Below are 23731 nucleotides of genomic sequence, written 5' to 3'. Positions count from 1 at the left end.
GAACAGAATTACAGGAAGTTCTTTTTCTATAATTGTTGCACTAACTTGTGCTATTATTGGTGTGTGATCAGAATAAAGGTCTAGATTTGATTATACATTTAGGTAACCAGCTCCTATACCTTTCTTGTGTATAATATCCGCCAGTTACGTAAGATGGATCACTCTCTTGAAATTATATTCCCTTGATTCATTGATATGAAAGTAAACTGCACCTCTTTGATATTCTTTATTTTCTTTATTCAAATACCTCCTAAAAATATAAATACTTCGTCAAGTAGGTCTAATCTATCTTGGATCAGTTATATTATGTGCTATTACGAAATTCCATTGGCTTGTGGATTCTTTTGAAGTTTAAATGTCAAAGCAGTGCGTTCTTATTAGATTAACAGCCTTGTGATGTAACTAAAATGTCAGTTAAATTTAATTTAATTAGATGTACATGGTTAATTCGCACTCTATACTATGCTTAATAATAATCTATGGTCCTTTGTGTTGAAACGTATCGTAATGATCTGCATGTATCCTTTTGATAATACAATAAATTAGATTAGTGGATTTTCTAAAGCAATTTTTATATATTTATATTATAGTATATGTATATCTATGTAATGAACTTAAAGAATGAATGAATATAATGAACTTACGTATAAAATGAACTAAAAGCAAACTAAATTCATGGTCGTTACAAAACATCTAAAAACAACGAGGCACTCCATATAGCCTGGGAGGTAGTGTCAAATTTAACCGGAGCATTTTAGCATGGCTGTTTTCTTTTTATTTAGTTAGGTGTTCCAAAGCTTATTAACAAATGATGTGTCAGCTGGCCCAAAACCGGGGATTTTAGGCAAGAAAAGGTAAAATGTGAAACTTGATGGAAAAACGCTACAACTTATATGTCAAATATTTATCTCCCTGACTTACGTGTATAATAGCCAAGACTACTTAGCTACTGGCTTTCACCCAGACGACTTGGCTTCAAATCCTGGCCCTGAAAATCTTTTTTGTTTTTAAAACTGACATTTTGATTTGAAAAATAATTATTTTTTGATAATACCACGTTTTTATTATTTATACGACACTATATAAAAAAGTCTGTATGTCTTATAGAATCGCAAACTATGCATTTGATCATAATATGATAATATCATAATATTATTATGATTGAGCTCCTTAATAAACAAAGTTGTTGTACATAATCCCCTAAAGCTTCCTTAGTTAATACGACCAATCTAAGTGAAAAAAGGTGTTGCCCCCCCCCCCACATTTTTTCTATTTTTTTGGACCCTAATTTTTCATTTTGCTATCACCAACCCCTTATTAATCTAAATATTTCCTTGTTCTTTATAATATATAAAAATGAATGTTTGTCTGTATGCCCCTTATCGAATCGTAAACTATGCATTTGATCATAATTATGATGACCTTAAACAAAGTTGTCAGGGCCGTCTTAAGCATACACGGCGCCGGGGTGTAAGACTTATTTTTGCGCCCCCTTTTGTCAGAAGGTTATACAGGGTAGCGAGAAAGTATGGAAACACGGTAATTTCTCGGAAACCGCTACAACGATTTTTATAGGTTTTGGTGAGTGAGGGTCTTCTAATGCGGCCGATATTATAGTGGTAATTACATTGTTGTCAAATCTTCCGTTTCTCTGGAAATCTAATGAACTTTCTTATTTTAAATAGAACACTCTATATAGTTTTGCGTTTTTATGTTCCTAAGAAATACTGATTATTTTGCATGTTAGGTTCCCTATACCTAAATGCCATAATTTCGGAGTTACTATGACATTTATTAAAAACAATTGTAAATAAAAAATTGGAATAAATCCTTTGTAAAAGGTATACAATTTATATTAAAATCCCTAAAGGGCTACATCAGAACAAAACGTTCTCGATTTTATTACAAAACCATCATCAGTGTAAGACCTAAAATTAAGTATAACCTATTTTATTAATGTAAAATTGATATTTAAATTCTGACTAAGGTTTAAAGCAAGTGGTTATACTCAACACAAACAAGGTTAAACCTTAGTCAGAATTTAAATATCAATTTTACATTAATAAAATAGGTTATACTTACTTTTAGGTCTTACACTGATGATGATTTTGTAATAAAATCGAAAACGTTTTGTTCTGATGTAGCCCTTTAGTGATTTTAATAAATTTTATACCTTTTACAAAGGATTTATTCCAATTTTTGTGATTGATGGTATACAGCCAACTACAGGAAAACTTTTCTTTCCTTGTGGAAATTGTAAATAAAATATAAAAATCAATTTTTTCGGCCCGGTTAGAAATTTTGTTAGGTTTTTTGGATCATTGTAAATAAAAAAGGTCTTTTATAATTTTTCTCCAAAGCTAATCGTTTCCGAGTTATAAACAATTTAAAACTAAAAAAATCGATAATAGACGATTTTCTAGGTTTAAAAACACAAGTAAAAAATATTATTTTTGAAACTACAAAGTGCCTAAATTCAAACTCAAACCTTATTGTACCAGTTACCGATAAGTGATTTGGTCTTGTTTCATTCTAAAATATTGTTTTTTAGTTGTTAATGCAGCCCGTGACAACAATTTTTATAGGGAGCCGATAGAAGAAGGTTTGAGCTTGAATTTTGGTACTTAATTTTAAAAATTATTTTTTTTGACGTGTGTTTTTAAACCTTAAAATCGTAATTTTTCAATTTTTTTCAGATTTAAATCATTTATAACTCGGAGACGATTAGCTTTAGAGAAAAATTACAAAAGACCTTTTTTATTCCCAATGATCCAAAGAACCCAAAAAATGTCTAACTTTGCCGAAAAAATTGATTTCTATAATTTGGTTTAAATTTTTTTTAATAAATATCGCTATAATTTTGAACTTATGGCATTTAATTGTGAGGAATATCACATAAAAAATAGTATCAGTATTTCTTAAGGACTTCAAAACGCAAAAAATATACAGGGTGTTCCATTTAAAATAAGAAAGTTAATTAGATATTCAGAAAAAAAGGAAGATTTGACAAAAATTCGTGTAATGTGTTCTGATAGCGTATTATCAAAATTGGAAATACATTCTATTATTGCTTAGTATTAATGATGGTAATGATTTTAACAATTTTCACCGGTTTAGAATGCATATTTTTGAAAAATCGATATAATTTTAAAAAATCAGAATTTTTAAAATTATCGTCATTTTTAGTTTCTTTTGATAATAACTATAAAAATACTCAATATAGAAAAAAATGGTAAATAACCAAATTTTATTTTTTTCCATATTAAATATTATACCTTTTTGCAATTTCTGTAGGGTGAAAAATAACCGAGATAGAAACGTTTAAAGCTTAAATTTTGCTGCGAGAACCATGTAACCGTGGCTATTTAATTTTTGATTTTTAAAAAAGTAAGGGGTTTGAAAGATTAAATTCAATGCGTTTTGGTAGCCTTTGGAATTACCTTTCAAACCATTTTAGTTGAACCTGATATCTTAAAAATTAACGGAGCTATTAAAAAAACGATAACACTTTTTGGAAAAATTTTTAAACGATAAAGTTTGAAAAATTTTTGGAGCATAAATTTTAATGCTAATAACATGTTCGGTATCTCATTTGATATATATTTCCAAGTACTTTCACAAACGTTTAATAAGTTTATGTTATAAAATGCATCATTTTCCCGTAATTTAAGCTTGAATACTTAGATTTGGGTACTCGCCGAAAAAAATATGCATTCAATTACCTCTATAACTCACTTTCAGTTAATAATTTCTCACTTTCATTAGTCGTTTACCAGCACTGGAAGCGTACGGTTGTATGTTTTGTTTTGTTTCTTGTGTTTACACATTTTGTTATTTGTTTTGATTTGATATGTTGTGAATACTAGCTGTAAGTGTTTTATTTTTTTATTAATATCATCACATCACCAAGTTTAAACGACCTAGTTAAATACTTGTATAATATATATACCATGACGCCCAAAAATTGTGAAATTTGCTTAGCTGAATTTTCTGAAAACGAAAAATATCAGATACGTTGCCATGAAGATTGTAAACGGTATTTTTGCATCAAATGTTCTGGTCTCAATAAAACAACGGCAAAAACTCTACTGGACCCAAAAAATTCTCATTTAAGATTTTTCTGTACTTTATGTGATTCGCCTAGTCTCAGATATCTAAATGAAAAAATTAACAATCTTTCAAAAAATCAAATACCACAAGAGAATTTTGACGCCTTAATTCAAGTTACAAAAAAACTCACTGATAATTTGCCAATTTTCATCGACACATATGATTTATTAACCAAATATGACGGCAAATTAGACTATATTACGAAAAAAATTGACGAGACACATAAATTAAATAACCTGCTAAATCCTGAATACCTTTTAAAATTGATAAGGCAGATGGAACAAGATATCTTCAATATATCGTCAGTTTTTTTCGGCTGTTCCAATGACACGATTAAGGTGCAAGTCCAAGATTCAAATTCATCTGAGATAAAATTGGGACTAGATAGGCTCTCTTTAAACGTAAGTGAAATATCTAATCAAATGAGTAATCTTTCAAATAAACTACCTGCTATACCAACGAAGAAAGATGTATCGAAGAGAGACATTGTGTATGCCACTTCAAGTACTCAAACCGAAGACACTCAACATTTCGAAGCTAGTCCAGTCACAAAATCAAAAAGTGCAGAAGATAAATGCCACTATGTCGTTATTAGCAACTTAACCACAATTTACACTCCTATCCAAGTAGTTCACTACATTAAAGAGAAGCTAGTTATCAAGGAATATATAAGATGTTATGCCCTTCTTAAAGATGCCAACACAACAACAGGGTCCTCATTCAAAATAGGTATTAAGTCTAAAACATCTATTGACTTATTATTTAATAAGGAAATTTGGCCACCTGGTGTAAACATTAAATGGTCTACAGAATCCTCATGCTCCGAACCAACAACTTCATCTGAGGCAAATATGAAACCGAAGCACATCAGAAGCCCAGTTAGCTTGGAAAATCCAATTATCATTCCAAGTAAAAACAAAAATGAAGTTCAAAACACAAATATACTTACTGACAAGCAGGCCATCGAAATTTGCAAATCTAAAGATCCGTTCCGTTCCCAAATTAATTTCATTAAGAAAGATACTTTGGAACCATCCATAAATTTGGATCCTTTAACACCACCAAGAGGTAGATTAACCAATAACTCAAACAGTCGATATCTTCTAGCAAGATTAAGGGAACCGGATATATTAAAAGCAATTAAGCTACATCTTGCTTTCCTACATGACCAGCCTGTCTCGGTATTTTGTGATGGATATACCAACACCAGTGTGAAACTATTTTTGGCTTCCGAAAGACTACCTACCAAGACTGAGGAACTAAGAAAAATTCTTCTAGAATTTAATGATGCCTATGGAATTGGTCCAGCTGAGGTGGAAGCAGATCTTGTTGCTTATAGGTCCTTTCTAAGCTCAGAAAGAATCATACATCTACAAAAATCAAGGTAATGTCACCGAAATTATTATTCTACTAGCTCTCCAAGACGAAATTTTTAACTAACACGACGTGTTCTGAGGAACTAGAAACCTCGAATAATTTTTGTGATGACAACTTTAGTATGGTTCTGATTAATATTCGTTCTATAAGAAATAAAACTGACGAATTATTTTTGTTTCTGGAAGAATTAGGATTTCCCCCGATAGTTGCGGTTACAGAGCACTGGCTTGAAGTCAACGAGCCTTTTTTTGTAGAAAAATATACCACAATTGCTAGGTATGATCGTCCAAGTTCAGCTCATGGAGGCACCCTAATTCTTTCTAGAAATAATGATTTTTCTCTGATTACAAAATATGACTTTCTGTTAAATGAAGCCTTCTTTGAGTTTTCCCTAGTTTATAATAAAAATCTTAATCTTTACATTATTTGCATCTATAGATCACCTGACTCCCCTGTGGAACTATTTTTTCAGAACCTGCTAAATTTGTTAGATGACTTGCCTCATAGAAGCAGAAAAATTCTATGCGGGGACTTCAACATTAATTATGATGCTGCTTGTGCTACCCAAATGTCCTTGGTCAACATATTTGAATCATATGGTCTCTCAATGCACGTTAATTCTCCTACAAGGATTACAAAAACTTCATCTACCATAATTGACTATATTGTCTCAGATTTCTCACCCCTTGATGTCTGCTCTACAATTATTAATGCGGGATTATCAAATCATGAAGCGGTATTTACGAAGTTTAACATCTTCAGCAAACCCTCCTCGAAAACCCGACGTTTAGGTAGGATTTTTTCCGCTCGGAATTTTCATAAATTTCAAAATTTATGCTTAACTTCTGAGTGGCATTTTCCTTCTGCGGACGTGGACTATAATTTCAACGATTTTATAGAAAAGCTTGTCTCTATCTTCAATAGGGCATTTCCTTTAATTTCAATTAAGCCAAAACATCACAAACCCTGGGCTACAAAAGGTATTCGCATATCAGCCAAAAATATGCGCTCACTATTCTATATCAAGAAATTTGCTACCAACGTCTCTGTCACTCAATATATCACCAAGTACAGGGTAACCTATCTAAAACTCATCAAATCAGCTAAAAAAGCCTACTATCAAAATCGTATGGAAAGCTCTAACAGTGTTGCAAAAGAAACTTGGTCCATAATAAACGATCTTCGAAATAGAACTCACGCAGTTCAAACATTTGCCCTTCCAGACCCGGAAAATCTAAACGAATATTTCGTTAATGTGAGTAAAAATATAACTTCTACTATTTTGCCACACAAAGATCCCATTTCCTATCTCCCCAATTCAGGAGTGTTCTCGAATTAATTCTTTTTAAGACCAATCGATATATCTGAACTGATCCAAACTATCAATAGTATCAAAAGCAAATCATCCTGTAGTACTGATGGACTATCCATAAAAATCTTCTCAAATCTCACAGAAAATGTGTTGGAAAACCTCGTCTCACTAATTAATGATTCCTTTGAAAGAGGCAAATTCCCAGAGTGCCTAAAGATAGCCATTATTATTCCCCTTCATAAGGGTGGTGAAAAATCTAATGCTTGCAACTATAGACCTATTGCCTTACTACCGGTACTTTCAAAAATTATTGAGAGACTCATAAAAACCCGTCTTATGTCCTTTCTCATTGATAACAACATCTTATCCCAAAATCAGTTCGGCTTTTTAACTAATAAATGTACCACTGATGCCTTGTTTTCTGTGTTTCATGAGGTTTACCAAGCACTAAACAATAATCTTTATACTGCCACTGTTTTCTGTGACTATGCCAAAGCTTTTGATTGTGTAAATCACGACATTTTGATTAAAAAACTAAATTTCTATGGGATTCGAGGTATTTCTTTGAATTGGTTCCAATCTTACTTGAATAATAGGAAACAACTAGTTAGAGCAAATGATACTGACTCTAGTCTCAAAAACATTGTATGTGGAGTACCACAAGGTTCAGTATTGGGTCCTCTACTGTTCCTTATCTTTATAAATGACATCACTAACTTAAAAATCGATGGAACAATTTTTCTTTTTGCTGATGATACCAGTATCACTTGGAGCAACTCAACTATTGCATCTCTTCATGAAACTATAACTTCTGATTTGCTTACGATAAAAACCTGGTCTGACTCTAATTTACTCTCTTTTAACGTGGATAAGACAGTAGCATTATCCTATAAAAGTGCTTTTCAACCCCTGCTTGTTAATAACAGCCAGATCTCTACCGTTGATTCTGTAAAATTTCTTGGTATTTTTTTAGACAGCAACCTCAAATGGTCCCTTCATATCGATGTGTTAAGTAAGAAACTCGCCTCAGCCTGCTATGCTATAAGATCTGTTTCGAAAGAACTCAATTTAGCATCTTCTAAACTAACATATTTTTCTTTGTTCGAGTCTCATCTTCGATACGGTCTTCCTTTTTGGGGTTCTAGTACAGCTGCCCAATTAGATGTTATTTTTAAATTACAAAAAAGAGCAATAAGGTATCTGTTTGGCCTCAGAAGAACAACACATTGCAGAAGTTACTTCAAAGATCACGGCATTTTAACCCTTACATCTTTATATATTTTAGAAACTGTTTGCTTATTTCGTAAACACATGCATGTCTTTCCAGCAAGGCCTCGTCATGACTACTCCACCAGAAATTTAAATTTTGATGCCTATTTACCGATCCCGTCCTCTGAGTTAGTAAAGAAATCTATATTATATTCCGCAAAAAAACTATACAACCATCTTCCTTTACAACTCAAATCTGCAACATCTTTCCCCAAGTTCCGTAAAATGACAAAAGCTCATCTATCTAAAAGACCATATTATTCAGTAGAAGAGTTTCTTAATGACTAACTAAGAAATTACAGTAATGTACAAGTAACCAAACTTATCTATATTTAGGTGTCACATGCAGCAGCTTAAACTTATTAGTTCCTATGTCTATAAATAGTTTACTTTGTTGTATATTCACTTTGCAATTTCTATAAATTGTTGCAATATATCGATTTTGTTTTTTTTTTACTTTATTAACTTATATTTTGTATTTATGTATATTTTTTTTATATTGACGATTTATCAAATTTCAGAAAATTGTATTTGTTATTGTTATTGTTAGATATTATTTATTTATTTTTTCTGACTTTAATTAAGCTTTGTCCATAAAATTTGTATTTTCAGTGACAATAAAGCATATTTCTATTCTATTCTATTCTATTCTATTCTATTCTATTCTATTCTATTCTATTCTATTCTATTCTATTCTATTCTATTAAAAGGTTTTTTTAGTAATATAAGGAGTTTATTTAATTTTTTATTATCTTTTATTTTGGAAATAATCACTTTTTGTAAAAACCTATTTTTTTTAAGTTATCTATGAAAAATCTGTTTAAAACATGCATTTTTTTTACGAAAAATTAAAATTTTTTATGTTTAATAACTTAAAAAGTTTTGATTTATTTTAATAACTCTATATAACAAATTTGGCTTAGAATTTGCCCCCTATCTAATTATGGGGTTATTTTTAGTAAAATAATTTTCACCCCGAGAAGGGGTGGTATCCACCCCCAGGGGAAAAACGCAAGTTGGCACCATGTCACACCAATTTTCATGCAAATCGATGGAGGTTGAACGAAATCGGAGGTAATAGCTCATATCCACCTTCAGTGACTCCACTATTAAGAACGTTGGTTATTCAAATCGCAGAACAAACATAAAAGATTAAAAGCCATATAGAAATAGCAAGGCAAAATTTGTGAAAATGAAACATCTATTATGTAGTAGAGACCTAAGAATGGATTAAAGGATAAGGTTGTTTCTCTGCGTTTTTGCAACTTTGCTAGATAGTCTGGGCTGATTATATCGGAGAATAGGCCATTTTTGGGAAAAGTTATTTACCAGCAATTTTATTGCTGGAATCGAATTATAAGATCCTATATATTAATAATATAGGTATGCAAAGTCCTCAGATAGTGTGCTACTTTTTTATAAACAAAATGGCGCCCGAAAATCGTGTTTTTTTCAATTATTGCTCTATAACTCCGAAGATTTTAACTTTACAACAAAAACACTCAAATAAAAATTCACCGTGATTAAATTCTGCATAGAAACATGTTCTTCCCGACCTGCTCCGACGAAAATTTTCCTCGGAAAATGCGGGTTTTCCCAACAAAATCTTTAATTTTCAAATAAAGTTTTAGATACGTAATTATCTACTAATAATTAAATAATTTGGTGACTTAAAACCCTTCTTGGTTTAGATTATAGTTCCAGAAGCTGGTGAAAATTAAACGAATATTTTAGCAACAATTCAATTGTTAATTAATAATTTACGGTCGCAATAATAACCAAAATAATTATGATACACTGATCAAACTTTGAAATCTTATAAAGATGAGATGCCTATTTAACATTTTGTCGACAAAATATAATTTTTTAATTTTTTTGCATAATCTTTAAATGTTTAAAAAAATAGTTATAAACAAATTAACGTTTCTCAGAAAGTTTTTATTATATTATAATTTTAAAAAATAGCTAAAATGCGCATTCCAAATATCTTGAAAATGAATGCTTTAAAACTTTTTTGCAACCATTTTCAAAAAAGTTATGAAACAGAAAAGTAAACATACGATTACTACGGTGTTAATAATTTTTTTAAATTCTTTCAAAGCGTAGAGGTGAGTTTAAAGTACAAGCTAATTATTTACAAAAAAATATCGATTATCAGTATAATGGTTCTATTTTAATTAAAGATTATAAATATATTTTTTTGTAATTTACACGCGCGAAAGTCGACTAATACAGTACTGTAGCTAAAATTTTCACTCGGGGCGACGATCGGCCGCGCGACGTACACTTTTAATAAATAATGTATGCTGCGTGTCAGTCGCTTCTAGTGAACATTTTAGCTCCGACTCTGTATCAGGCCTACTTTTGCGCTAAAAATTGCAAAAAAGTATTTTTAATCTTTGATTAAAATATAACCGTTGCACTAATTTTTGACATTCTTTGTGAGTAATTAGATTGTACCATAGACTCACTTTTAAGCTTTGAAACAATTAAAACAAATTATAAACAACGGAGAAATTGTATATTTATTTTGCTGTTTCATAACATTTTTGCAAATGGTTGGAAATTTTTTTTAAAGTATTCATTTTCAAGACCTATGAAATATGCATTTTAAGTATTTTTTAAAATTAGAATATAATAAACAATTTCTGAGAAATGTTAATTTGCTTATAACAATTTTTTTTAAACATTTAAAGATTATGCAAAAAATGAAAAATTTATATTTTGTCGACAAAATATTAAATAGGCATCATACCTTTATAATCTTTCTAAGTTTGATCAATGTCTCATGATTATTTTGGTTGTTATTGCGACTGTAAATTGCTAATTAACAATTGAATTGTTGCTAAAATATTCGTTTCATTTTCACCCGCTTCTGATTTTATAATCTATACCAGGAAAGCTTTTATTTCACCAAGCTATATAATTATTGATAAATAATCACTGGCTCAAAAAATTTATTTAAAAATTCGAGATTTTGTTGGGAAAACTCACATTTTCCGAGGAAAATTTTCGTCGAAGCAAATCGAGAAAAACATGCCTCTATGTAGAATTAAATGGGGGTGAATTTTTATTTGAGTGTTTTTGGTGTAAAGTTAAAATCTTCGGAGTTATAGAGCAATAATTGAAAAAAAATACGATTTGTCGGCGCCATTTTGTTTATAAAAAAAGTAGCACACTATCTGCGGACTTTGCATACCTACATTAATAATATATAGGATCTTAAAATTCGATTCCAGCAATAAAATTGCTGGTAAATAACCTTTCTTTGTACTCTACTAATTAGACCAGCGCAGCGTATTATAACTATTTTTTTTTTCAAAATTTAAAGATTATGCAAAAAAAAGAAAAATTTATATTTTGTCCATAAAATATTAAATAAGCATCTCATCTTTATAATCTTTATAAGTTTGATCAATGTATCATGATTATTTTGGTTATTATTGCGATCGTAAATTGTTAATTAACAATTGAATTGTTGCTAAAATATTCATCTAATTTTCACCGGCTTCTGGAATTACAATATATACCAAGAAAGCTTTGGTTTCACTAAGTTATTTAATTATTGATTAATAATTACTTACCTAAAACTTTTTGTTAGGAAAACCCGCATTTTCCGAGGAAAATTTTCGTCGGAGCAAATTGTGAAAAACATATCTCTATGCAGAATTTAATTGCGGTGAATTTTTATTTGGGTGTTTATGTTGTAAAGTTAAAATCTTCGGAGTTATAGAGCAATAATTGAAAAAAATACGATTTGTCGGCGCCATTTTGTTTATAAAAAAAGTAGCACACTATCTGCGGACTTTGCATACCTATATTATTAATATATAGGATCTGATAATTCGATTCCAGCAATAAAATTGCTGGTAAATAACTTTTCCATGAATTTTGCTAATTAGCCCAGAGTAAGAGGGATCTAAGGACTGGATACTGAACCAAATAGAAATTGAGAAATTGGAAACTTTTGAGCGTTCTATCGCCGAGGGAATGGTTTAGTCTGAGCTCTAACTAACTATTTATAGCTGCTGTAAGTAAAATAAGATTTGCAATGTTAATATCCAACTTTCGATAGAAGATGGAACCTTAAGAAGAAAAATATGTGTATAGGGTGTTTCACAACGAGCTCACACTATATTTATATGAATCTAAAAAATTATATGTTATTGCATTTTTAGATTCTACGTAAAATTCTAGACAAAATTTGTATTATATACCATAGACCAAAACTTATTATTATTAATAAGAATACGAAGTTATTCTTATTTCTTTAATAAAAGTAATAAAAAAACACAAAGATTTCTTGATTCAAAAGATTATAAATAATCGACATCTACAAAATCTAATAGGAAACAGAAAACTCAAATTAACAACGAAACCTGTCGAAAACCATGTCATATTGTGCTAATTTGGGTTTTCAAAATTAATTCCATTTACCTGGTAAATGCAGATATAAAGAAATGTCATTTAATAAATTAAAAACTAATTTAACTAAGTGTTGTGAAAACAACAGTTATTTACATTAATTTGCTTTTATAAAAATATCTCTCTGTAAATCTGTTGGGACAATCTGTATTGTGTTTAAAATATTTAATTCTCTGAAAAACTTGAGTGTAGCGTTGTGTGTTTCATAAAATATACATCTGCATTTTTTATAGTTTCGGGGTAAAAGCAGGTAATTTTGCCAAAGAAGTGTAACATGTGTTTGGCCCTTTTCAGGGCGAATGGTGTAAACTAAACTATCAAAGATAATAGTGCAGAGATTTGAATAGAATTTCAGCAGTCTCTTTCTGATGTCAGAGATGAACACTTTGTTCGCTTGTGCGTCTCTTTTCGCCGTAAAAATACTCTCTCCGCAATAATTAATAGATTAAAAAGACTCTTACGTTCTCTCGTTCGCTATTAAGACTATAATTTATCGTTAAGCCGCTTATTTGTCAAAATCGTTGTTGTTAATAAATGTTTTGTTCGCCGAATACCCTTATTTATCGCTAATACACAACCCTTTCTATCGTATTAATTAGCACCTTTAAAACCAGACCAAATCAAATTATTCGAACCAGTTCTCCTAAAAGTTCACTATTTTGTTTATATCGAAGGACGGGACATACGGGTGTGGTCCTAAAATATTCACCTATGTCCAATTAGGCAAAAGGTAATAATTAAACCATTTTTGCCACGGTGGGGTGAGATTGAATAAAAACTCACACCATTTGATGGTCTACATCGACCCGGATTTTTGTTTGGTTTTCGCGTTTGTGCCGCTTTTTCGGACATTTTTGTGTGTAATACCTCTACAAGACTTGTTAGTTCGCGTCGCGATAAACTCTAAGTGAAAGGAAGTGAAGTTATTGTGTGTGGTTAGTAGCTGCCACCTGTTGCTTTATCAATTGGACTAATTTGGTGAGATTTTTCCATTTTTTAAAACTTTTATTGCTGATCCAAGGTAAACTCTGCTCAAAGACATTTTACGGTCAAAAACACTTTTGTAGACATTTAACGTAGACGCTCTATCTCTCTGTGAAACTTAGACTCTTATTCTCTCGCCGCGCTTGTTAATTGACAAAAAACTCTCCAGTGTAATTTAGATTTTGCCGCGTATCGATAGACTCTCTCTCGCCGTGTGTTCAATCGAATTCGGGATAGAAATGGAAGACCTCAAGAAAAAAAGGACGCCTTTGAAGGCTAAAATTACAAGGATCGAAAACTGGCTCTCACAAAAGGCTAGTACGGAAAAGGATGCGCTACAATTTCAATTTCGGCAAACAGAATTAAAAACCTGTTTTTTAAAATATGAAGAAATAATGGATCAGATAGACGAGATTGATGAAGCCGGTACTGAAGCAGAAGACAGGGTAACAACTGAGCAAAAATATTTCTCTATTCTCGCGGGCCTACAGCGTAAGATGGACGAGTTATTGTTGGGCCCCCCTCCTCTCAGATCAAATAGCACTCAGCCAACTGTGGCCACTGCTAAGGTTAGGCTTCCGGAGATCACCATGCAAACGTTCTGCGGGTCATTCTCTGAGTTCAACTCGTTCTACCAGCTCTTCGAGACGCTAATAGTGAACAATGAAGAACTCAATAATGTGCAACGATTTATTTACCTTAAATCGTTCCTGCGAAATGAACCCCTCCAGTTGATCGACAACATCGAAGTTATCGACGAAAATTTCGATATAGCTGTAAAAACTCTTAAAGATCGTTACGAAAACAAATCGCGAGTGATTAGCTTACACATTCAAAAATTGTTAAAGGCTCCATCTCTAGTTAAAAGTAATTCAAAGGCGTTACGCGAATTTTTAACTCTAGCTCAGCAGACGCTGCTCGCTTTGAAAAATATGTCCGTACCAATTGAGCATTGGGATTTACTATTAATTGAAATATTTTTACAAAAATTAGATTTTTCTACACATAGGGCCTTTGAATATGATATTGGGACAAAGACCTTACCTACCCTTTCACAGTTTTTTAAATTTCTCGAGAAAAAGTGTGATATTCAGGAAAAATTAAATGTTTCAGATCATGATAAAAAGGTTAATAACAGGTCTCAATCAAAAACATCTTTCTTCTCATCAGTTGACCAACCATCACACTCTTTCTCTGATAATAATTGTACTTTTTGCAGAAGTAATGCTCATAAGGTTTATCAGTGTAATGATTTTAAATGCCTCTCTTTACAGGAAAAATTTAATTTTGTAAAAGGTAAGAAACTGTGTTTTAATTGTTTGGGTAGTAAACATTTCTCTCAAGATTGCGGCTCTACTCGATCATGTACTTTGTGTGGGGGTCATCATCACTCATCCCTCCATGGAACCTCTGAAAATGTCTCTTCTTCTAGGAACATCAATAGGCAAGCTCTCTCTCGTGAGCGCAATGCTCAAAATTCTCAAGGTGCTTCTCGTGTTGTCGCTCCCATATCTACTCAGCATTCTTTTAATAATCGCAGCCAAAATGAAGCTTCTACTAGCTCATCCAGACCTCCTTTAGATATGCAAAATTCTCCAGATTCTCAGGCAGCCACATCTCTCTCAGCTTTATCAGTTAAAACTGATGTATTGTTGGCTACCGCTTTAGTAACCGTTTATTCGAAAGACGGCAGACCCATGCATGCCAGAGCGCTCCTAGATAATGGGAGTCAACATTCGTTTATCTCTCGTGATTTGGTTGAGAAGTTAAAACTCATCCCTTATTTTAAACAGCTACAGATATCAACCATATCCGAAAACACCTCACTCTCAAACGAAATGTTAAACTTAGAATTTTTCCCCTATAATGTAAATGACAGAAGTTTTAAAACTTCTTTCGCTGTACTCGATAGTATAACTTGTAGGCTTCCTAGAGCTACTATAGATAGAAGTAAAATAAAAGTCCCACAGGATCTCACTCTCGCAGATCCCTCGTATTCTGTTCCGGGTAAAGTTGATTTGCTTCTAGCTGGTGATATCTATAGTGAATTATTGACGGATGGATTTATACGGTTAGGAAAAAATCTTCCCATTCTTCAGAATACTCACTTAGGCTATGTTATTTTTGGTACAATTAATCCTCAGGTTTTTCACCGTAATTCACATTTGGCTATCTCTCAATCAAATGTTTCTCTCTTTGTTCAATCCGAACCCGAAGAAAATCAGTTGGATAAGTTGCTTCAACAATTTTTCGAAATTGAAGAAGTTCCCCTCGTTAGTAAATTAACTCCCGATGAAGAATTAGCGGAACAAATATTTAGCAAAACTACTCTTGTGTTACCTTCAGGTCGCTTTCAAGTAAATCTTCCATTTGTCTCTGAAAACGCTAATAAAATGTTAGGTGAATCCTTTAAAATGGCCTTTAAAAGATTTATGAAATTAGAACATAGGCTCTTAAAAAACGAAAGTACATACGCTCAATATAAATCTTTCATTAATGAATATCTTCTTCTCGAACATGCGAAAATAGTGCCTCTCTCTCTAACCAACGAAAAGTTAGAAAGTAAATATTTTCTACCGCATCACTGTGTGTTTAAGGAAGAATCTTTAACAACAAAGCTTAGGGTTGTTTTTGATGGTTCGATGAAAAGCTCTAGTGGTTATTCGCTCAATGATATTTTACTCAAAGGTCCTACTCTTCAACCGGAACTTTTTGACATTTTGCTACGGTTTAGATTGTATTCCTTCGTTTTTACAACGGATATACAAAAAATGTATAGACAAGTTAGAATAAATCCTGCTCAAACCTCTCTTTTAAACATTCTCTGGCGTGACTCCCCTGAAAAAGACATTGAGTGTCTTGAATTGCAAACCGTCACGTATGGAACTAAAAGCGCTAGCTTTCAGAGTACTCGTTGTTTAATGGAACTGGCACAAACTCATCAGACTAAGTATCCTTTGGCCAGTGATGCTCTTCAAAATAGTTGTTACATTGATGACATTCTCTATGGCGCTAATGATGTACAGACTCTCCTTAAAGCTCATAAGGAAATAACTAGTTTGCTTGAAACCGCTTGTATCTCTCTCCATAAATGGTGTTCTAACTCAGACTTGTTTTTAAAAAATATCTCTTCTCTCTCTTCGAACACTACTTATGTAATAGCTCCAGATAATGGCTCCAATAAGGTTTTAGGTTTATGTTGGAATCCTATTCTTGACACCTTCTCAATCTCTCTCCCAAATTTTACCTTAAAGGACTCGTACACCAAGAGAGAAGTACTGTCAATGATTGCCCAAATATTTGATCCTCAAGGCCTAATTAACCCAGTTACAGTTGTCGCTAAATTAATCATGCAACAAATTTGGATTTCCAAAATTAATTGGAACGATATCATAGATGCAGATACGTTGCATGAGTGGCTAAATTTTGTTCGCAGTCTCTCTAATTTTAAGGATTTAAATATACCTCGGTGTCTCTTTTTAAGTCAAGAAATCACTAGTGTTGAGATTCACGCATTCTCGGATGCAAGTTTAAAGGCTTATGGAGCTTGCATCTACCTACGTGTGATTTATAGATCAGAACAAGTATCTTGTTCACTTTTAGCATCTAAGAGTCGTGTCGCTCCGCTAAAACCCTTGACTCTCCCAAGATTGGAACTCATGGGTGCGCTATTGTGTAGTAAGCTCACAGCAAGGATTGCTAATATTATTGAAGAAAAACTCTCTCGCTTAGACTCTATAAATATGTGGTCGGATTCAGAAATTGTTCTCGCTTGGCTTCGTTCGCATCCCTCTCGTTGGACTCAATTTGTAGCAAATAGGGTTGCACAAATTTTAGATAATTCTCCTAACGCTCATTGGAGGCACGTACGATCCAAAGAGAATCCTGCCGACATACTCTCCCGAGGAATGCTACCCGCTGAAATACTTAAATCTTCTTTGTGGTTTCATGGTCCTCAATTTTTGAATCAATCTCGGTTGGATTTGTTGAAATACAATCCAAAAGTTTATACCTCCAAGTTACCCGAAGAAAGGAAAGTAACTCTTCACATTCGAAATGATCAAATAGATTTTTTCACCTCTCTTTCTGATAGGTTCTCTAATTTTTCAAGGTTTGTAAGAACTTTAGCATTTATATTCAGGTTTGCCAATAATGCCAAATCGCCTTCTCATAAGTTATCAAATTCTCTTGAAGTAAGCGAACTTCAAAACGCTGAACTGAAGATTGTTAAGATGCTTCAGTATTCTTCTTTCTCGATTGAGATTTCTGAGATTAAAAAAGGTAAAACTCTATCCAATAAGTCTATTTTACGCTTAAACCCCTTTTTGGATGAAAATGAAATGCTGCGTGTAGGAGGTCGCCTTGGTAACTCAGACGTTACATTTGATCAAAAATATCCTCTTCTCCTTCCCTCAAAAAATCGTGTAGTACGTCTCTTTCTTCAGAGAGAACATATCAGACTTTGTCACTCTGGTCCTCAAAATACTTTATCTCAAATTCGACTTAAATATTGGCCTTTAAATGGACTACGTGAAGTTAAAAAGGTCATACACCAATGTATGGTTTGTTTTAGGTTTAATGCCAAACCCGCTATTCAGATTATGGCAGATTTACCAAAGGAACGTTTGCAATCCTCTCGAGTATTCGCTCATGTCGGATTAGATTTTGGCGGGCCCTTTCAGATCAAAGCTTCCAAACTCCGCAAAGCTCCTTTGATAAAATCTTATATTGCTCTTTTCGTTTGTCTATCGACTCGAGCTGTTCACATTGAAGTCGTGTCCGGCCTTTCTACAGAGACGTTTCTTCTCGCTCTAAAACGTTTTATTAGCCGTAGAGGCCTCCCTCAGACTATATTCAGTGACAACGCCACGAACTTTTTGGGAGCTCGTAATCAGTTGTTTGAACTTTATAAGTTTTTAAAAGAAAAAGAAAACTCTCGCTCTATTAATGATTTTTTGGCATCATCGCATATTCGCTGGAAAACCATAGTTCCTCGAGCCCCTCATCATGGTGGCATCTGGGAAAGCGCTATAAAGAGCGCAAAGCATCATATCCGTAGACTCATGGGTGATATTAAGCTCACTTTTGAAGAATTTACCACTGTTCTCACTCAAATTGAAGCTGTGCTCAACTCTCGACCGCTTTGCTCCCTCTCAAATGATCCCTCTGATCTAACCTATCTGACCCCTGGACATTTCTTGATTGGACAATCTCTTACGTCATTTCCTGAAAGGGATGTAATCCACATTCCCGAAAATAGATTAAGTTTATGGCAACATCTCTCTAAACTCCAGCAAATGTTTTGGAAAAAATGGTCAATTGACTACTTGAACAGACTCCAAAATCGCCCTAAATGGTTTCTTCCTCATAAGAACCTAGAGCCCAACGATCTCGTCTTGTTGATAACACTCCTCCTCTTTACTGGGCTCTAGCAAGAGTGATTGATGTCTTTCCCGGAAAGGATGGCCGAGTAAGAGTTGCATCGGTCAAAACTAAAGATGGAGTCTTCAAGCGCTCTATTAATAAATTGTGTCCTCTACCAAATGACTGTTAAAATTAAGTTAAGTTTAGTGTTTTCGCTTAAGAACATTGTAAGTTGATTTATGTTAGGTTAGGTTTATGTTAAAGCCAGTGCTTCAACGCGGGGGAGTATGTTGTGAAAACAACAGTTATTTACATTAATTTGCTTTTATAAAAATATCTCTCTGTAAATCTGTTGGGACAATCTGTATTGTGTTTAAAATATTTAATTCTCTGAAAAACTTGAGTGTAGCGTTGTGTGTTTCATAAAATATACATCTGCATTTTTTATAGTTTCGGGGTAAAAGCAGGTAATTTTGCCAAAGAAGTGTAACATGTGTTTGGCCCTTTTCAGGGCGAATGGTGTAAACTAAACTATCAAAGATAATAGTGCAGAGATTTGAATAGAATTTCAGCAGTCTCTTTCTGATGTCAGAGATGAACACTTTGTTCGCTTGTGCGTCTCTTTTCGCCGTAAAAATACTCTCTCCGCAATAATTAATAGATTAAAAAGACTCTTACGTTCTCTCGTTCGCTATTAAGACTATAATTTATCGTTAAGCCGCTTATTTGTCAAAATCGTTGTTGTTAATAAATGTTTTGTTCGCCGAATACCCTTATTTATCGCTAATACACAACCCTTTCTATCGTATTAATTAGCACCTTTAAAACCAGACCAAATCAAATTATTCGAACCAGTTCTCCTAAAAGTTCACTATTTTGTTTATATCGAAGGACGGGACATACGGGTGTGGTCCTAAAATATTCACCTATGTCCAATTAGGCAAAAGGTAATAATTAAACCATTTTTGCCACGGTGGGGTGAGATTGAATAAAAACTCACACCACTAAGCATACTAAGTAAATAACACTGATATTGAAATATTAGATATTAATTTCGATCAAACTAATTTAAACTAATTGACCGGACAAAAGAAGATTCGCTGATAGGATTAAATATTTCTGTAAGTGATTTTAAAAGAAATACCCTTTGGAATACTGGTTCAAATGTGTCCCTAGTTAATCAAAGAATTGATGATTTGCTAAGGTTGACACTACTACACTAAGGAGAAAATTTCATTTCGCCACTGCTTGAGTCTTTATTAATTATTTACTACTAATTTATTTACTTGGCAGTGATGGTACATCCCGGTACGCCGTACCAGTACCTCTTGGAACAAAAAATAAAAAAACAACAAAATTATAGACAAATTTCTAAATTTTTTCCTTGCTCCCAAATAGCTTTAAAACGCCCTTACTGAGGCTAAATTTAAAAAGTTTTCACCGGGGCGGACTTCCCTTATGAACACTCCCCAGATCCCCCTGAACGTTGTGTACCGGAACCTATATTGTTACAAAAACAGCACTGCTTATTGGTAATATTACTGATAATATAAGTATAAGGGCGATAAAAATAAAAAATAAAGTTTCTCCTACGGTCTGTCACTTGAGATTGATGCTATTAAGAGGTTTAAATGAATTTGGGATAAAAATTTAAATATTTTTCAGAGAACGGAATATAAAAATAATCGATTTACAGGATGAGCGATCGGTTTATAATCAGATGAATGATAATTTAGTTGAAGTAAATTTGGAATTAGACTGATTTTATATATTTACGTCATATTGAAAGTAATTGTAAAAAATACGCAATTTTAAAATTGATCCAATCAAATAAGCATATGTTTGTAAAAGACAAATTTGATATACCTACTTAAAGCTAGATCACATAAAGCAGATATACCTTAAATTAATTAGAGATGAATTTGTTACTTCTCGTCCATATAATAGTACGTTCTTTAACTGTAAAATATTGCAAAACCTCTAAATTTTAAAGAACCACTTGGAATGACATGAAACTTGGCACACACATAGCTAACAAGTCAAAGAAAAAAAGTAATATTGTGCCGATCTGCGCTTTTGCCATGGGGGTGGCTTTCACCCCTTCTGGAGGGTGAAAAAATATACGTCCAAAGTAATTCCGGAAATGGATAAATTGACTAATTTTAAGTAACTTTTGTTTTATAGAGTTTTTTTCATTAAGTCAACACTTTTCGAGTTATTTGCGAGTGAATATGTTTATTTTTCAACAAAATAACCGCGCTTTTAGATGGTTTTTCACAAATTACTCAAAAAGTAAGTATTTTGTCGAAAAAAACATTCCTAGCAAAAATATATCCCGCTAAAAATTGAAAAAAAAATGTGTATATTTTAGGTCTCTATACTTGGTAAACGCAGAGTTATAGCTAATGAAAAATAGGTTCTATTCGTTTAATTCCAAATGGAATACTTTAACGTGAAATAACCAAAAAATGAAGCACTTTTTGGGAAAACTCATTACAATTTATTTAAAGTATTTAAAAAAGGTTTCATTTTTGTTTTATAAAAAAAATTCTAGCATCAAAAGTAAATAAGTTACGCTCAAAATAAAGTTAGTCCCTTTTTTTGGTAAAAAATCGGGAAAATCACCTCCTAATTAGTATCTCAGATGAACTTAATCGTTACCACTTCCCAAGTTTCTTTACTCATGTATGTATTGTTTATATGATCTGTAAGTTTCATTGGTTCAAAGTCCTTATTTTTGCAAGAGCTGTAGTTAAAAGGGCTTGAACGAGTCACTGATCACGAGTGTATGCAAATTTAGAAACACCAAATCTTAATCAATTTTTGTCTTACAAAAAAACAAAAAATACAAGATATTCAGAAAAGTAATACTGACTTTTTTGTTTTTTGAGATTTTTGGTATCTCTAACAATTTTTAAGTTATTTTGAAAAAAAGCATATTTTTCAAAATTAAAAAATTTAAAAATTTTATTTTAAAACCAAATTTTTTCGAAAATAAGCACTTTGAGTCAATGAAACTTGCATATCATATAAACACAACTTAAGTTAAAAAATTTGTGGAGCGTTAAAGATTAATTTCAGTTAGGTTGCCAATTAGGGGATGATCTTCCCGATTTTTTTTTGCTAAAACAAAAGGGAGCAACTTTATTTTGAGCGTAACTTGCTTAAATTTGATGCTAGAAACTTTTTATAAAAACAGAAATAAAGCTTTTTTTAAACATTTTTAAAAAGTTGTAACAAGTTTTCCCCAAAAAGTGCTTTATTTTTTGGATATTTCACGTTGAAATAGCCTATTTGAAATTTGGCGAATATGAAGCTATTTTTCATTGGCTATAACACTGGTTCTACGAGGTCCAGAGACCTCAAGCGTACACCATTTTTTTTATTTTTACAAGGCTATATTTTTCCTAGAACGTTTTTTTCGCCAAAATACTTAACTTTTTGAGTTATTTGCGAAAAATCGTCTAAAAACGTGGTTATTTTGTTGAAAAAGAACATATTCACTCGCAAATAACTCGAAAAGTGTTGACTTGGCGAAAAAACTTTATAGATCAAAAGTTACTTAAAATTAGTCAGTTTATCTACATATTTCCGGATTTATTTTTGACATATATTTTTTCACCCCCAAGAGAGGGTGAAAGTCACCCCCAGGGCAAAAGCACACATCGACACAATATCACTTTTTTCTTTGACATGTTAGGTATGTGTATGCCAAATTTCATCTCAATCCAAGCCGTTCTTTAAAATTTACCGCAAAACCGTGAAAGAATGTACTATAAAGGTACGATTCTAACAACGACTGCAGACGGCAGACGACAACTGCAGACGGCAGTTGCAGTTGTCGCCGTGACAGACAGTCACTACTTTGCACTATTGATTTGTATGAGACTGATTCCGACATCTGACTGCAACTGCTGTCCAGCAGAAGGTCAGCTGCTAATAATTATACAAATTAATAGTGCAAAGCAATGACGCCTGTCATGGTAACTACTGTAACTGCCGTGTTCAGTTGCCGTCTGCAGTCGTTGTCGGAATCTTACTTTAAATGTTCAATTACAGATCATGAGAAAATAAGAAATCAGGATAAATAGTTATTAAAGGCAGAAATTATTGAAGAGTTCGAGTCACCAGTAACGTTGGCTTATAAAAAAGATGAAGGAAAGAAATTTAGATTGTGTATTAGTCCAGGGCGGATCTGTTTTGAGATGGACGTTATGAGGTGACTCAAATTTTTTTGCAGAAATTGCTTGAAAATAAATCAAATAATAATATTTGAGTTATCCTCCCTCTCAAAAAGGTCCGGAACATTGTTTAAATAATCAAAATGTCAAGAATTGAAGGAAAAATTCGATTTTTTTCTTCGTTTTTTGATTATAACTTTAACAGTATTCATTTCCGAGAAAAGTTGTACTAACACAAAAGTTGCGTAATTCAATTTAGTATAATATAAAATTGGTTAAAAATTTAAAAAATAGTCACCCTAGTTGCAAAATAGCAATAATTGCGAAAAAACCATACAAAAACAAGTATTCGCATTTTACGTTTCTCAACCATTTATGCTACACTTAGGACCTTCATATTTCACCCAGAAAAACTTTATGATACAGTAAAACAATACTGTAAATTTTATTAAGATCGGTTCAACAGATTTTGCAAAATAAATTTTGCAATTCAGCTTTCGCAAAAAAAATTAATTTATTCAAAATGTTACAGGACTGAAAATAAAGCAGATAGCAAGTTGAATTTTTTTTGCTTATAGAAGTGTACTGTACCTTTCATTTGCAATTTTCAAAATTAAAATCGATTAATTACCACGGCGTCAGAAAATTTTTGAAATAAATAATATTTTTTGGTGCTACGCGCAGGACAGCGGTGTTCGATTCACACAGG

At 32.5% G+C, this 23731-nt stretch overlaps 1 protein-coding gene across 1 annotated transcript; it reads left to right on the top strand.

The window, feature by feature from the left end:
* The first annotated feature begins 13716 nt into the window (after window positions 1-13716).
* On the top strand, window positions 13717-20603 carry LOC126881756 (uncharacterized). Its single transcript, XM_050646230.1, has 3 exons — window positions 13717-15144; window positions 15271-15834; window positions 20538-20603. Exons 1-3 carry the CDS (start codon window positions 13717-13719, stop codon window positions 20601-20603), a joined length of 2058 nt encoding a protein of 685 aa, XP_050502187.1.
* Window positions 20604-23731: the final 3128 nt, after the last annotated feature.

The sequence above is a fragment of the Diabrotica virgifera genome, chromosome 3 (genome assembly GCF_917563875.1).
Source record: "Diabrotica virgifera virgifera chromosome 3, PGI_DIABVI_V3a".
Lineage (NCBI taxonomy): Eukaryota > Metazoa > Arthropoda > Insecta > Coleoptera > Chrysomelidae > Diabrotica > Diabrotica virgifera.
This window is presented reverse-complemented; position numbering and strand designations above follow the sequence as displayed.

Bases quoted from the DNA above. Each gene is read 5' to 3' on its own strand.
- LOC126881756 (XM_050646230.1), top strand. From the start codon at position 13,717: ATGGAAGACCTCAAGAAAAAAAGGACGCCTTTGAAGGCTAAAATTACA. The intron at 15,145-15,270 runs GTAACCGTTTAT...TATTTTAAACAG, and splicing joins TATTGTTGGCTACCGCTTTA to CTACAGATATCAACCATATC. The intron at 15,835-20,537 runs GTAAATCTTCCA...ATCGATTTACAG, and splicing joins TACCTTCAGGTCGCTTTCAA to GATGAGCGATCGGTTTATAA.